A 16333-nucleotide genomic window follows, 5' to 3' on the forward strand; every position below is an offset into this window, starting at 1 on the left:
TTCTTATGCCTCAGGCCAATAAGGGATTTTTAATTTTTATGGTAATTAATATACTTTAAATTGTTTTATCAATATGCAAGTAATGCATACATTTAGCATAGAAAAAAGCAAAATATAGACAAGCAAAAGAAGGGGTACCCAATTTGATAACCTCTGTTAACATTCTGGTATACCACTTTCCGGGTGGTGCAGTAATAAAGAATCCGCCTGCCAATGTAGGACATGCAAGAGACATGGGTCCAATCCGTGGGTCAGGAAGATCCCCTGGAAGAGGAAATGGTGACCCACCCTAGCATTCTTGCCTAGAAAATTCCATGGACATAGGAGCCTGGCAGGCTACAGTCCACGGGGTTGCAAAGAGTTGGACATGACTGAGCACACAGGCAGATATCACCTTCCAGAGATATAACCAATATATGTGGGTATGTGTTTATAAATACATAAATACATAGAAGGCATTAAAAACAAGATAACTTTTATAATCTGCTTTTTCCCTTATAAATTTAAAAAATTTTCAAAGTTAAAAGAAAAGAGATTTCATTAAAGGTATCTTCTTCAAAGGGATTCTGGAAAGCAAGCAAACAGTTCAAATTTCAAGATATGTTCTCAAATACAGTATGGTTGTAAGCAAAGATCAAATCATGTCTGAAACTAGTATATACACTGGACTTTTAAGTTATGTGAACCAATAAATACCCTTCCTTGATAGTTTTTTTAAAAAAGCAATACAGATCTAGTTGCACATAGACCTGGCTTCAAATTCTAGGTCTGTGACTTGGCTGTTCCATCTCTTGGGCCAACACTTTCACCATCTCTAACCCTCAGGTTTTCCATCTGTAAAATGGGCTTATTGATTCCAGTGGTTCTCTGCTTTTGGTTTTGGTGTTTCTGACTAGCATCCACTTCCAGGTGTTTCTGCTAAGGACATCTCAGTTTTCTTTGGGGGGAACCTCAGTTCTCAGTCCATGAGGTTGGGATGGGCTGAAATATCCTCCCCACCAGGTGAGGCCATCAGGGATCGGGTGCGCATGGGATCCAAACCAGAGCAGCGGAGGCAGACCTGGGACTCTTGCTGGATGGAGTCTTTCCCTTCAAGGTTACTAAAGGAGGAGGACACAAGTCCAGATCCGTTGGAACTATCACACAGAAAAAAAACTGACCGACAAGTGTGGCCCACACAGAAGGAAGCAGAGCTAGAAAATGAGGCAAGATGGCCAGATGGGCTGCCCGGATGGCTCAGGGGATAAAGAATCTGCCCGCCACGCAGGAGACACAGGAAATACGGGTTCCATCCCTGGGTTGGGAAGATCTCCTGAGGTAGGAAATGGCAACCCACTCCAATATTCTTCCCTGAAAAATCCCATGGACAGAGGAGCCTAGGCTACACTCCAAAGGGCCACGAAGAGTCAGACACGACAGAGTGACTAACCAAGCAAGACAAGACAGACGTCCTGGATACATCTGTGACTGAGCTTGATCTCCTTTGCAGTTTTAATTGATCTCACAATTTTATGAGCTAGTAAATCCCTTTTTATGAGTAAGTGATATGATTATGATTAAGCTGAGGAGCTGGGATTCCATCACTTCTAACTAAAAAAAATACTGCCTATCCAATAACAGTACCCATCTCTTAGATTGTTATTAAGATTAAATGAAATAATGTGGCAAAATGCTTTCTATAGTACCTGGAATGTTTTAAGTCATCAATAAATATTAGTTATCATCATCACTATTATTAAATATTAACTTAGATGATGCATCAGAAGCCTTCATTTTTCTTCAAATCCTTTATACCCATGCCCCAAATGGGCAAGGCAGAGCAGCAAAAAACTTGAGTGTCAATACTCAATTATTGCAAATCAGATTTGTAATGTTTGCACATTTTTAAACTTCTCAGACTTTAACATCAAAGTCCATTACCCCGTTTCTCCTGAGGGATGATATTTGATACTTGAACAATAAGGCCTGTTACTTTGGAGCAGCGTCAAACAACTGGCTCCTTGTAATTCCCACAAAATTGAGAGGAGAGAAAGCAGAGCAAGGGTTCAAGCCCAAGCAGAGACACAGGCTCCTGAAGAGCAGTGTCTGTGGACAAAATCCTGCATTTTGGTTCCTGAAGACACTGCCTAATTTCTGCAAACTCTTCACTCTGCTTTTCTAAGCTCAGAAACAATAGTTTTTCTGCCCTTGAGCAGAAGTCAAAGCTATAGATGGCCAGACTTTTGGGTTCTCAAATTCTCCAGAAAAATCTCCCAACTCTACCAGAGACAGTTAAAAGGGTCCTGTCCCATCTATTTCCCCAGCTTTTACTAAGGACCAGGTCACTGTGTTAGGATAGCATTCGCTATACACAGAGGCTGTCTGCATTTCCTCAAGACAAAACCCAGCGAAAACCCTGCCTGAATCCACATCTTAGCTCTGGTTAACATTTGCTGAGAGCTTCTCGTGTTGCAGGTTCCGTGCCAGCATTTGACTCACATTGTTTCATTTCCTTCTTGAACTTAGGAGAAAGCCTAGATTTGCTGAGGAGCACTGACTCATTCAAAGCTACACAGCCAGTCAGCTGGATCTAGTTAGGATTCAGTTTCTAAATAATAAAGCAACCAGGATGAGAACAGTACCCAGAACAGCACGTCACAGGCTGAGGGATCACCATGAGCTAGGCCTGTGCTTGGTGCCTCAGAGCATTATTATTATTTTAGCTCTTTGGACCTCAGTTTTCTCTCATATAAAAGGAAATTGCATTTCAAATTACCTGTTCTCCATTGCCTCCTACTTATGGAAAGCTTGGACTCTAAATTGTACGGCTTTGAGTATTTATCAGAAGATGATAGTCTTCTGTGTTGCTAAAAGAGATCAGGGGGGAAGCGGGCATCTAAAGATCACCCTCAAACACACCACAGCTGCTCTTGGCTGCCAAAATAGCACGGAATCCAAATAAAGGAATCAAATCAAGAGACTCTTCTTTCTGGGGCAGTTGTCAAAATTTCATGATATAAAATATATCAAGTGCTGGGCAAGTTCTGGAGAGGAACATGAATTCCATCTTCAAGTCTGCCTCTTATTTTCTTTTTTGAAAAAGCATTTTAAATGGTGATAAGAGGTGGTGCTGGTGGTAAAAAATCTGTCTGCTAATGCAGGGGATGAAAGAGATGCGTGCTCGATCCCTGGGTTGGGAAGACCCCCTGGAATAGGAAATGGCAACCCACTCCAGTATTCTTGCCTGCAGAATTCCATGCACAGAAGAGCCTGGTGGACTATAGTCCGTGGGACCACAAAGAGTTGCACATGACTGAGCACGCACACACCCACAAGACAGATGTAACAAAAAACTTTACCTCTTATTTTCTTACAGTAAATTGTATCATGAGGAGAAGTATTTCCAAAGAAAACAAATCTGTTCTCAAAGGTTCTTCCAAGGAATCTCTCTTGTGAGTTTCTAGGAGGATAAGTTTTCAATACGGCCACCAGTCATGAAATTTTCTAAAGGTGCTAAAGTCAGGTGAGACATGTCTACGTCAGTCAGAATTCTTTGGTGGTGAGTGACAGAAACTCAATTCACGGAAGTTAGGACAGAGATTAGGGCTTCCAAGAGGCACAGTGGTAAAGACTCTACTTGCTCTTGCAGGAGACGCAAGAGATCTGATTTTGATCCCTGGGTTGGGAAGATCTCCTGGAGGAGGAAATGGCAACGCACTCAAGTATTCTTGCCTGGAGAATTCCATGAACAGAGGAGGCCACGGGCTATAGTCTATGGGGTCACAAAGAATCAGACACGATGGGCCAGAACAGCCAGCAGAGGGCAGAAGCTGGCCTTGGGAACTATGTCAGCACCCACCCCACCCCCACCCCAGTTGCTTGGCATTGCTTCTCAACCCTACTTGTCATCCTGGGTCCATGAACTCCCCAGCTTTCTCCATGCCAGAGACAGAGCTGCCAGTCCCTGAGTTTCCTATCATGCAGTTCCAGCCACTAGAAATACTTTTCCCTTATCCTGTCTCTCTGATTGCAATGTTTTAAATCCCCCACCCCCTAAAGGCTCTAATTTGGCTTAGGAACATATCTCAGAATCACCTGCTGCCTGGGACAAGGTCAAGGACACAGGATGGCAGCTCCAGGGTGTAACGGACCTTCATTTCCTGGCTGGCCCTATAGCTGTTCCCTTTTTTCATCATCAATAGCACTTAGGTTTTGATGTAAAGAACCATCTGCTGCTTCTAGTGCTTCTGCTGCTAAGTCGCTTCAGTCGTGTCCGACTCTGTGCGACCCCGGAGGCGGCAGCCCACCAGGCTCCTCCGTCCCCGGGATTCTCCAGGCAAGAACACTGGAGTGGGTTGCCATTTCCTTCTCCAATGCAGAAAAGTGAAAGTGAAGTCGCTCAGTCATCTCCGACTCTTAGCGACCCATGGACTGCAGCCCACCAGGTTCCTCCATCTGTGGGATTTTCCAGGCAAGAGTACTGGAGTGGGGTGCCATTGCCTTCTCTGAAAGTACCACCTAGTTCCATTAAAAGGAGTTTAGGGACTTCCCTGGCAGTCCAGTGATTAAGACTCTCTGCACTTCCAGCGCAGGGTATGCAGGTTTGACTCCTGGTCAGGGAAGCAGGATAGCACATATGGCACACCATGGCAGGGCGGGAGAGGATTTTGGTGGCAAATAACGGAAATCTCAACTGCAGCATAGAGCAGGAGGGTTCAAGATGGGTCAGGCCTCCAGAGCTGTGGTTCTAAGGGTTCAGCACTGTCCACAAGGATCCACAGTCTCTATCTTTCTCTACTGCCCAGAGTGATGACTTCAGTCAAGGCTGGTTTTCTGAGGATGGCAGTGACACCTGGGACTGTTTATTATCTTGTTCATATCTAGACAATAAAGTCTTTTGTCCGCTAACGTAAGTCTTTCTCTTCCTGCTGATCAGGCCAGCTTGGGTCATGTAACACCTGTAAGACCAGTAACTATTGCCAGAGAAATGAAATTATATCTTGGTCCTGGATATACAAAGATTACACGATGGCATGGATAGGGATGTCATGGTAGGTTTAAACCATTGCCTGGAGGTACACCTCACTGTCAAACTGGGGCTGGGATGGGAAAATAGAGGTCAGGTGCCAACCACAACGTCTATTACTTTATCTCCACCCCATGGTTCAGGCATATTTGGCCTGATCCCTAACTTAAGTGGTGAACCTCGCTTGGTTTACATCAATTAGCTAATCCCATCTCATCCCTCTATTCCTTTCCATTTCCTCATCCACACTGTAGGCATTTAAACCAAATAAAGCCAATAAGATGGGAGAAAACTTTCGCTGGTGCTTCTAGGATATAAAAACACTCCCTTTCCCAGAGAATCAAGGAAAAGAGGTTAGAATGATCCATGTGGTAGCAGATTACAGTTGGAGACATTAAGTATAAATCCATGTTTAACTTACACAGAGATGGTCATGCATGGAAAATTTAAAAGTACATGTACATACATAGGTTAGTACACACATATGTGTTTTGCTCTCTCAGCTGTGAAGGCTAAATGAAATGACACCCCAGTAGCAGCAAACATATTGAGTACCCAAATCTTGGCTTCTAATACCATTTTCCAATGAGAGAAATCAGGTCTCCTAGAAGAAATGACTGATTTTATGACTGAAGCAGGAAACACAGGAGGTGAGCCTGCAGCTCTTATAGTGCCAGAGAGTAAGAAAGTGCCCAGAAAGACAAGAACGAAAACAAAAAATGAAAGCACAGGGATGGGAGTATGTCTAAAGGGCATAGCAGCCAACTGTAAGAGCTACTAATGACTTGAACTGAAATAATTTCAACAACAAAATAAGGTCATGATGCAGTGTAACTCAAAGTATAAAATATCGATGATTCTATACTGATTTATGATTGAATAAATTAATAAATGGGGGAGAAGAAACACAACATGTCCCACACAAAAGAATTTCAAATAAATTATATATAGATATTCCATACTCCCTGGAGAAGGAAATGGCAATCCACTCCAGTATTCTTGCCTGGGGAATCCCATACAGAGGAGCCTGGTGGGCTACAGTCCATGCGGTCACTAAGACTTGAACATGGCTGAGTGATTAAGCACGCTCCATCCTCAAGGAGGGGGAACACAACTCCCCACTCCTTACGTGGCAGCTGTGCAGTGTCTTCCTTCTAAAGAGTACGGTATGGAGACAGGGCAAGAGTAAGTCTAGAAACACTATCTCAGCCAGGTGACCAAAGCCAACATTAATTCATGTTGATAGCATATACACTTGATATGATGTGATGAAATGGCACTATATCCCATGGTTTTTCTCCTGATAATTCATAACCCCAGAGTCACCCTGAGTAAAATATCAGACACATTCCGATAGTGAAGCATCTTACAAAATACCTGACTAGTGCTATTCAGAACTCTCAAGGTCATCAACAAAGAAGGAAAGTCTGAGAAACTGTCACAGCTCAAAGAGATGTCACAACTAAATGTAACGTGATGTCATAGATAAAATCCTGGAACTGCAAAAGAGCCGCAAGTAAAAACTAATGTAATCCAAATACACCAAACATTAGTAATAACGTATTGCTATTATTTGGTAAATTACAACAAATGTATCATACCAGTGCCAGATTTTAATCAGAGGGGAAACTGGGTACAAGATATATGGGAACCCTCTGGACTGCATACTCCCCAATTTTTCCACAAATGTCACCAAGTCGTGTCCAACTCTTGGACCCCCAAGGACTATGGCCTGACAGGCTCCTCTGTCCATGGAATTCTCCAGGCAAGAATACTGGAGTGGGTTGCCATTTCCTTCTCCAGGGGATCTTCACGACCCAGGAATTGAACCTGGGTCTCCTTCATTGCAGGCAGGTGATTTACCAACTGAGCTATGAGGGAAGCCCTCTAAAAAAATTAAAACCTATTAAAAGAAAAATATTCCCTCTCTTGAAAGGATGTTACTATTAGAGATCCTCCCTAAAAGGTGTAAGATTGTTTTGAATATTACTAAGTAATATGCAATTTTATAATAGAAGCAAAGTCTTAGTATAGTGCTGGCATAAGGGGGGTGCTGCATTCATTCATTCACTCAACCAATATTTACTAAGTACCTACTGAGCGCTCATCTCTGTTCTAGGTGCCAGCAGTAAACTGATTAACAAGACATGAAGCATGCATGACGGGGGAAGGAGCAAAGCAGTATTTTCATATAATGATGAGTGCTATTAAAACAAAAAAACAGGAGAGCAAGGAGGTAGAGGATGATGGGCAGGGTCCCAGCTGGGAAGACTCCTCTGAGGCGAAAACCTGAAAACGTAAACCTGAAAGAAATGAGGAAGCTAGCCACACAAGGACAGGAGCAAAGAACATTTCAGCATAGGAAAAAGTAAGCAGTGCTGGCCAGAGTGGTTGAAGCAGAGTGAGTGAAGTGGGGAGGGGTAGGAGATGAGGCCAGAGAGCTAAATGGGCCTGAAATAGGGTTCAAAGGCCACAGTAAGAAGCTGAATTTTACTGTGTATGATGTGAAGTTAGTGACTGGAACCAGCAAACTTTCTGTCACATTAAGATTATTTCAGCAGCTGTATAGAAAATGGACTGTAGAGGGCGCTAGAGTGGACACCCCAAGTCAAAGAAAAGCTACTGCAGTGGTCGGTCCATGGCAAACCACCGTGTTCAGGAGCTGGGTGGCAACCGTGAAAGTAGTAGAAATGGTGGGACTCGGGTTCTATTTTGAGATAAAACCAAGAGGACTTACTAAATGAATACACGGAGAGGGTGAAAGAGGGGTCTCATCAACAAAAATGAACGTGAAACTAGAATCTGCACTCACAGTGACCAAGTATCATAGATGGTCCTCAAGATCTGGAGATCTGTAATGTGCTCTGGGGTGACCAGTTAATTATAGGTTGGCCACAGACCTGGCATTTTGCTGTATAACATAATCCCTCTTTAGTGAGACCTTTATTCAGGCTTGAACCCTTTGAAAAGACTTCTCCAGAGACCAAAGGGAACTGCAGAAAGTGCTGTCTTGATGAGCAGATATGCTCGCCTCCTCTCACTGGGGCAGCTGTGGAGGCTGCCAAATATGTAATGCGTTTTTGTGTTGTCCTCCCTCTTCCAAACTCCACCTACCATTGCACAATGAGTACCTGGCTCAGGACACATGAGCAATAAACATCTGCTGAATGACTGTGGTATAAAATCACAGAGGGGCTTAGACGTAGCCCACGTCTCCCTTAGAAGCCATATTTTTATGGCTTCTAGAGAAAACAGCACTATCCAGGCTAAATCAAAAGACAAAGAATAGAAGTTCAGGAGAGGGCGGAGGCTGACTAACCAGCAGTTCTAGGTCACAGCCAATAAATGAGAAACAGAGTGGTTTTGCAAGACACAACACAAAGGGCTAAGCAACAGTCCTTGCTGGGATTTTGCAGCTGAACTTGATGATCTCATCACAGGACGGTCAAATGGCAGAGCTGAAAAAGATCTTAGAAAATTTGTGGATCGACTCTCATTTGACAGAGATAGAAATTAGGGTGAAATGGTTCCAGAATAGAACCCAATCCTCTGGACTCCAGATGACACATTCTTTTCCTATCACACTGATGGGCAGTTATATTAAACTTCCTCTTCTGTAGGCAGGCTCAAAGGGTATTCAGAAGCAAGCTGGAGAGACAGTCTTCTGAAATCAAATCTAATGTAAAGTTCTCATTTTAGGATTCAGTTCCATGAAAAAAAAATGATCCCTCGTGATAAACTTTTCCTCTTATCATTCAAAGAAAATAACACAGCCCATCATGGTTCCCTTTTTGACATGGCTGCCAGGAAGCTTAGAGCTAAATTGAACACTTAATCCCTCACAACAATAGTGGCCTTAGTTTTAGACAAACAGTACTTATTTCCCACCTCCTCTTTATGACTTTTCATGTTTCATAAGTATTTCAATGGCCTTATTGTATATGTGTCAGTTACTGTTAGTCGTCTCAAATTTGTTTTGGAAGTCAGCCAGGTCTAAATCACCAAAAAAAAAAAAAAAAAAAAAATAGAAGGAAGATTTCATTTCTCTTGTGCCCTGGAACCGCTACTTAAGAGTGTGGTGTCTGTTTTCAGATTCCACCCTTGACCTAAAAGCTCAGACCTCACCTCCTGGCTTTATATTTATGGAAAGGGGAGCCCACCACAGGACAGATTGCATACAAATGACTACTTATAAAATTGTAGGGTCTGCCTGCTAACTAGGCAAATCCCTGGAAACGTCTCTGAAATGAAAACAAGATGTGGAAGGAGAATGCCATGCTTGCTGTGCTGACGTGGCAGGAGTTCACTTACACCACGACCCTGCAGGGAGCAGTATAGCCCTGGAAGGATGGTCAGCAGGTGGTGGATTGGGTCTCATCCAGCCCCACCATTTCTGCTGACTACTCCCCAGGCCTGAGATACCAGATCACGCATGCAGCCTTCATCTCTTCTGGATTCTAGCCACATCAAGAGATTAAAGCACTCATTTTCTGAAAATACGAGGCTTACTTTTCCCTCCCTAAAATGAAATTCCTCCTAAACCACAAAAATTTAACCCAGGCAGGATTAGCAAAGCAACAAAGGCGTCCATGCAAAGATCTTTCCTCCTGCTCCCTTACTGCTCTGTCACCATTCCTGTCCAGGTAGCAAGAGAAACCTTAAGAAGTCCCAGAAAATGTCAACTTTGCCAGAGGAATTCCACATTTATGCATTTGAGCCTGAGACTTCCTGTGGCATTTTTGTTTTTCACTCTTTCCTGACTTTGAAAATTTTGTTCTTTATTTTTATGGTGTTGGCCATGATTTCCACGATAATCTACAAGATATGTTCAGAAGAAAAATGACTTCAGGAGGTGCTGTTGCTCATGGAAATAGTCCTTCCTGAAAACATCCATTTGGATTCTGTTCGTGATCTCTTCTGAGTCAGAGCCAATTTGTCCAGATAGAGACAAGAAGATGCTGCCCCAGTGTTCCCAACACCTTGAAGGATGAAGACAGTTCCAAAAATTGGTCACATTTCTTTAGAAAAGATCTCAGGAAAATGGTGAATGCAGGCAAGCCTCGTGTTTGACATGTGTACTAGTACTAAATGGCTCAACCTGGACCCAGACTGCTGGGATATTTAACCTCACCTTGGAAACTGAGACAAATTGGTAAACCTTGTATAACATTTTCCTCATCTGTAAAATGGGGATAATATTAGTGCTTGATTAGTGCTTATTTACAGCAGGCTCTCAAAGTTTGGTGTGCATCAGAAACAAGAGGAGGGCTTATTAAAACACAGATTACTGACCTCATCCTCCTGATGTCTTACTCAGAGGGTCTAGGGGTGGAGTGGAAGAGGGGAGGGGTAAGACTGCATTTCTAACAAAGCCCCAGGTAAAGCTGGTGCTGCTGATTCAAAGAGCCCTCTGGGAGAACCACTATACTGATGGTGTAATAAGAATCATAACCTGCATTAACAATGACTTTTAACGTACTGAGGTTAACACTATGCCTTGTAAAAAGTTAGCCATGACAAATGGTGTCCAGTCTTATTACCTTCCAAGTTGTCCCATCAACTTACAAATCACAGCAACCTTGTAGTTAAACTGTATTAGAACCCATTACAAGAAACCTTAGTACCTAGAAGAGAAAAGCCTATTTAGTTCCTAACAGAAATATCCTTACAGAGCAAATACATTCATAAGAGCAAATACATTCATAAGAGGTTATAAATGGTTCCAAGTACTCAAAAACAATCGTATAGATTTTTGCTCCTAAAACTCGTCCCTACTCATCTGTACATCTCTTACCAGGCAGAAGAGAATGCTGACACAGCTACTTACGGAGGTCTCCTGACTTTTCTCTCACAGTAAAAACGTCAAACCAGATTTAGTCACTATGGTCAAAAAGAAGTCTTCCAATCATTTCAAGTTATTAGGGAGCCCAGCAAACGTGGACGTTGCAATTGGCAGTTAGAAACATCAACAGCCTCAAAAGGGTAGAGGAAACAGACGGTTACAAGACAGGGGGGATTGTTAAAAAGCTCTCTCCACAACAAAGGAAATGAAGGCAAATCCCTAACCTGCAGGCGTTCCAGCGACCCTAAGGCCAAGATAAAACGCTCTGATGAAAAGCTGTGGCGGGTTAAGCTCTGTGTAAAGAAAGGGGATATCAAACAGAATCTTGATGGCTAAGATGTTTTCCTTGCAGGACTCTGACCATACAAGAGTCTGAAAAAGAAGGAATAACAAGGAAACCCCCACTGTCTTTCCCGTGCCACGCATCACTCCTTCCTAGGAGAACACTTCTTTTTAACACCCTCAGGTAGAGTGGCTCTTCTGTTCTAAGCACAGGGCAATTCGAGGTTCAATAAGAAACAGCCAGTACTTAGCAAAAATCTAACTTTTCCAACTCAATCAGATCTAAGTTTTCGGTTAAAAAAAAAAAAAAACTCCAGTGAAATATGAGAGTTAGATAAAGCATTCTTGCATCACGATGGCTTTTGAGAAATTAAACAAAGGACGCAAATTTGGAAAAATGAAAATATATGGTTTTGCCCGGACAGTTAAGAATGTAACATGCCAGTCATTTCCCCTGACACTTTGCTTTCCAAAAGGTACGTGATGACTAGCACTGCGCTGTTAACAGGATTCCAAGAAGACGATTTTTCATTTCTAGCAAGGTAAGACATAAAAGTGGGCAGCCCGGGGGTGAACTTGGAGTTTGTCCCTCCAGCCCACAGCCTCCCTTGGACTTGACACGGGTGGAGGGAGGGAGGCACGGGTCCACAGATGGGATTCTGGGGCTGCCACGACTCACCTCGCCGACTTCTTGAGGCTCACGGCGCCCCGACGGCCGGCTCGGGGGCGCAGACGAGGAGGCCGGCGCCGCCGAGCGCTCGGGCCGGCCCCCGGGAGGGCGCTCCAGCCCGGGAGGCGCGCGGGGGCCGGCGCGGCGCGGCGCGGCGGGGCGGACGCGGGGCGCGCGAGGGGCGCTGGGGGTGCGGCGCGGCCGGCGCGCAGGGACAGAAGCGCGAGCAGGAGCGCGGCCAGCGCGAGCAGGAGCAGCGCCGCCGCCTTGTTGCGGAGCTTCATGGTGCGGCGCGGCGGCGGCGGCCCCCGGGCGACCGGGCCCCTCTGAGCATCGCGGCGCCCCGGGCGGCGGGGCGAGGGCAGCGGCGCGCGGCGGCCGCCTCCTCCGCCCGCCCGCCGGGGACTGGGGTCCCGGCGGCCGACGGGCGGGCGGGCGGGCGCGCGACGGAGGAGGAAGAGGAGGGAGGGAGAGAGGGGGAGGCGAGAGCCGGCCCGAGGAGGGGCAGCCCGCGCCTACCGTACTGTGTGGAGTAGCTGCCCGTTTGCCCACCCGCCGGCAGCTAGGCGCTCGGTCTTCCCTCGTTTACTTCCTTATTTCACTCATTCACTCTTTCATTCCATCCCCTGTTCATTGTATTCCCTCATTATCCCTTGCATTTCCCCCGTCATTTATTTTTATCCATCTATCCACGCACTTGCGCAGCTATCCACACGTCCAATCAGGCCGGGACATCCCTGTCCCGCTTGGCCATTGGTAGGGCCTGGCACTTGGTAGATAGCTGTAAGATAACATGACTCCAGCTCCATAGAGTCTAAACAAGTTACAGAGCGAATTTTGGAGTCTGGATTTGAAATATGACTCTACACCTCACTGACTAGGTGATCTTGGGGAACTTGCACAGCTTTCTTGAGCCTTTATTTCCCTCCATGCAAACTGGGATTGTATTGCTCTTCTCCACAGAGGTTGTTGTGTGGGCCTTTCTTAAAGCATTCGAAGAAACTCACAGAGTGCTTAGCTCACAACAGGTGCTCAATAAAACTTATGTGATAATTAGTACAATAAAACAGAGCTTGTAGTATATACATAAATGCACGCTTTCTGACATAGATTTGAGACAGAGTAATAAGTTCACCTGACCTGCCTCTTGAGAAACCTATATGCAGATCAGGAAGCAACAGTTAGAACTGGACATGGAACAACAGACTGGTTCCAAATAAAAAATGGAGTACGGCAAGGCTGTATATTGTCATCCTGCTATTTAACTTCTATGCAGAGTACATCATAAGAAACGCTGGGCTGGAAGAAGCACAAGCTGGAATCAAGATTGTCAGGAGAAATATCAAAACCTCAGATATGCAGATAACACCACCCTTACGGCAGAAAGTGAAGAGGAACTAAAAAGTCTCTTGATGAAAGTGAAAGAGGAGAGTGAAAAAGTTGGCTTAAAGCTCAACATTCAGAAAACGAAGATCATGGCATCTGGTCCCATCACTTCATGGGAAATAGATGGGGAAACAGTGGAAACAGTGTGAGACTTTATTTTTGGGGGGCTCCAAAATCACTGCAGATGGTGCCTGCAGCCATGAAATTAAAAGACGCTTACTCCTTGGAAGGAAAGTTATGACCAACCTAGATAGCATATTCAAAAGCAGAGACATTACTTTGCCGACTAAGGTCCGTCTAGTCAAGGCTATGGTTTTTCCAGTGGTCATGGATGGATGTGAGAGTTGGACTGTGAAGAAAGGTGAGCGCCGAAGAATTGATGCTTTTGAACTGTGGTATTGGAGAAGACTCTTGAGAGTCCCTTGGACTGCAAGGAGATCCAACCAGTCCATTCTGAAGATCAGCCCTGGGATTTCTTTGGAAGGAAAGATGCTAAAGCTGAAACTCCAGTACTTTGGCCACCTCATGTGAAGAGTTGACTCATTGGAAAAGACTTTGATGCTGGGAGGGATTGGGGGCAGGAGAAGAAGGGGAAGACCGAGGATGAGGTGGCTGAATGGCATCACTGACTCAATGAACATGAGTCTGAGTGAACTCTGGGAGTTGGTGATGGACAGGGAGGCTTGGTGTGCTGCGATTCATGGGGTCGCAAAGAGTCGGACACGACTGAGCGACTGAAATGAACTGAACTGAACTGAAGATCTTTTTTGTACAGTTCTTCTGTGTATTCTTGCCACCTCTTCTTAATATGTTCTGCTTCTGTTAGGTCCATACCATTTCTGTCCTTTATCAAGCCTATCTTTGCATAAAATGTCCCCTTGGTATCTCTAATTTTCTTGAAGAGATCTCTAGTCTTTCCCATTCTGTTGTTTTCCTCTATTTCTTTGCATTGATCGCTGAGGAAGTTTTTGTTATATCTCCTTGCTATTCTTTGGAATTCTGCATTCAGATGCTTATATCTTTCCTTTTCTCCTTTACTTTTCGCTTCTCTTCTTTTCACAGATATTTGTAAGGCCTCCCCAGACAGCCATTTTGCTTTTTTGCATTTCTTTTCCATGGGGATGGTCTTGATCCCTGTATCCTGTACAATGTCCCGAACCTCCATCCATAGTTCATCAGGCACTCTATCTATCAGATCTAGTCCCTTAAATCTATTTCTCACTTCCACTGTATAATCATAAGGAATTTGATTTAGGTCATACCTGAATGGTTAGTTAGTGGTTTTCCCTACTTTCTTCAATTTAAGTCTGAATTTGGCAATAAGGAGTTCATGATCTGAGCCACAGTCAGCACCCAGTCTTGTTTTTGCTGACTGTATAGAGCTTCTCCATCTTTGGCTGCAAAGAATATAATAATCTGATTTCGGTGTTGACCATCTGGTGATGTCCATGTGTAGAGTCTTCTCTTGTGTTGTTGGAAGAGGGTGTTTGCTATGACCAGTGCATTCTCTTGGCAAAACTCTATTAGCCTTTGCCCTGCTTTATTCCATATCTCAAGGCCAAATTTGCCTGTTACCCCAGGTGTTTCTTGACTTCCTACTTTTGCATTCCAGTCACCTATAATGAAAAGGACATCTTTTGTAGGTGTTAGTTCTAAAAGATCTTGAAGGTCTTCATAGAACCATTCAACTTCAGCTTCTTCAGCTTCTTCTTGAGACTTCAACAGCCAGAATTATCAGACCAAGTTTCTAGAAGTTTCTAACTCTTCTTCCAGGGCATTCCATCATAAACCTGAACCATGAGGGCTCCTCCTCTTATTATTTATCGTGAACTGATAGCCAGTGTTCTATTAACTTTCTTTTCAGCTTGGCCATAGAACAAAGAACACTAGTTATGGCAAAGTCTCTGAGATTCTACAAGATTCCATGTTGCCTTCTAAATCACCCAAAATTCAATTATATTCCAAATGGTTCCATATTAGCATTACATTTTAATTCTTTGAGGGATTCTGTTGTATATAAAGTTCTAGGAATGAGAACATATAAACACTTGGAACCTCTGGTTAAGCAGGCACCTGGGCGATTGCAGGATCCAGGCTCAAGGTGTGTATGGCAGATGTTGCACAAAAAATTCATTGATTCTCACCGAGAGTGAGGTGCTATCTCAGTAAGGTGCATTTTGGAATTGTGGAAAGGATGTTTTGGGTTGTCAATAACTGGCAGATTCTACTGGCACATGCTAAACTTCCTACAATGCTAGGACACTCCAGTAACACAAAAGATCTTTCCGGGTTGGGACTTTTTTGGTGGCCTAGTGGTTAAGACTCTGCGCTTCCACTGCAGGGGGCATTGATTTGATCCCTGGTCAGGGAATAGATCCCACATGCCACAGCCAAGACCTAGTGTAGCCAAATAAATAAATAAAATATTTTTTAAGGAAAAGAAATGTCTTGGGCCAACTGCCAACATGGCGATGCTGTGGAAAAACATTGGGTTAGGCTAAAGCTTGATGTTCAGGCCTTCCAAATTCAGAAATGACCATTATTATGTTGGTATGTGGCCAAGTGAAGCAAGAATTTCCAAACTCTGTCTTGCCACCTCTTCTCTTCCTCAAGGAGACACGTGCAACAAGAATAAAATTAGGCCAAGTCACACTTGACTAGCAGTTAAGGTTTTAGTCTCAAATACCAAAATAGAAGTTGGGCCAGCTAGGTTTGAACAAACAGAGGACCGTAATTTATTCAGCCTTGCTGGAACAAAGGAAAGGCCTGATTTACTTCCTTTTCCTGAGTTCAAATTCATGGTTTGGTTACTGCTCTGACATCTAATGTCATTGAAAAAGGGTTCCAGATACATTATCTAGGATTTACCCAATTTTTCACTTGGATATCTAATATACCAAATGCTTTTTTTAAATTTTGTCTCTCTATCCCAGAAATCTGTTCTTCCACTGGGAATTTTAACATGTCTAGATACCCATTTGCTCAAGCCAGAAATTAGGTAGGAAGCATCCTTGGTTTCTCTGCTTACCTCACACTTGTATTGGTTATCTATTGTTGCATAACAAATCCCCAAATTTGGTGGCTTAAGATAATACACATACAGGGACTTCCCTGGTGGTCCAGTGGTTAAGACTCCACCTTCCAATGT

At 44.0% G+C, this 16333-nt stretch overlaps 1 protein-coding gene across 1 annotated transcript in view; it reads right to left on the reverse strand.

Annotated features, from left to right (window-relative positions):
- GXYLT2 (glucoside xylosyltransferase 2) overlaps nt 1-12083 on the reverse strand; it is a 77859-nt gene extending 65776 nt beyond the window's left edge. The window contains exon 1 of the mRNA XM_068983013.1: nt 11809-12083. Within this exon, the coding sequence (XP_068839114.1) occupies nt 11809-12083 (275 nt within the window). The remainder of the gene's footprint in view (nt 1-11808) is intronic.
- Nucleotides 12084-16333: the final 4250 nt, after the last annotated feature.

Source organism: Capricornis sumatraensis, chromosome 10 (assembly GCF_032405125.1).
Source record: "Capricornis sumatraensis isolate serow.1 chromosome 10, serow.2, whole genome shotgun sequence".
NCBI classification, from domain to species: Eukaryota; Metazoa; Chordata; class Mammalia; order Artiodactyla; family Bovidae; genus Capricornis; species Capricornis sumatraensis.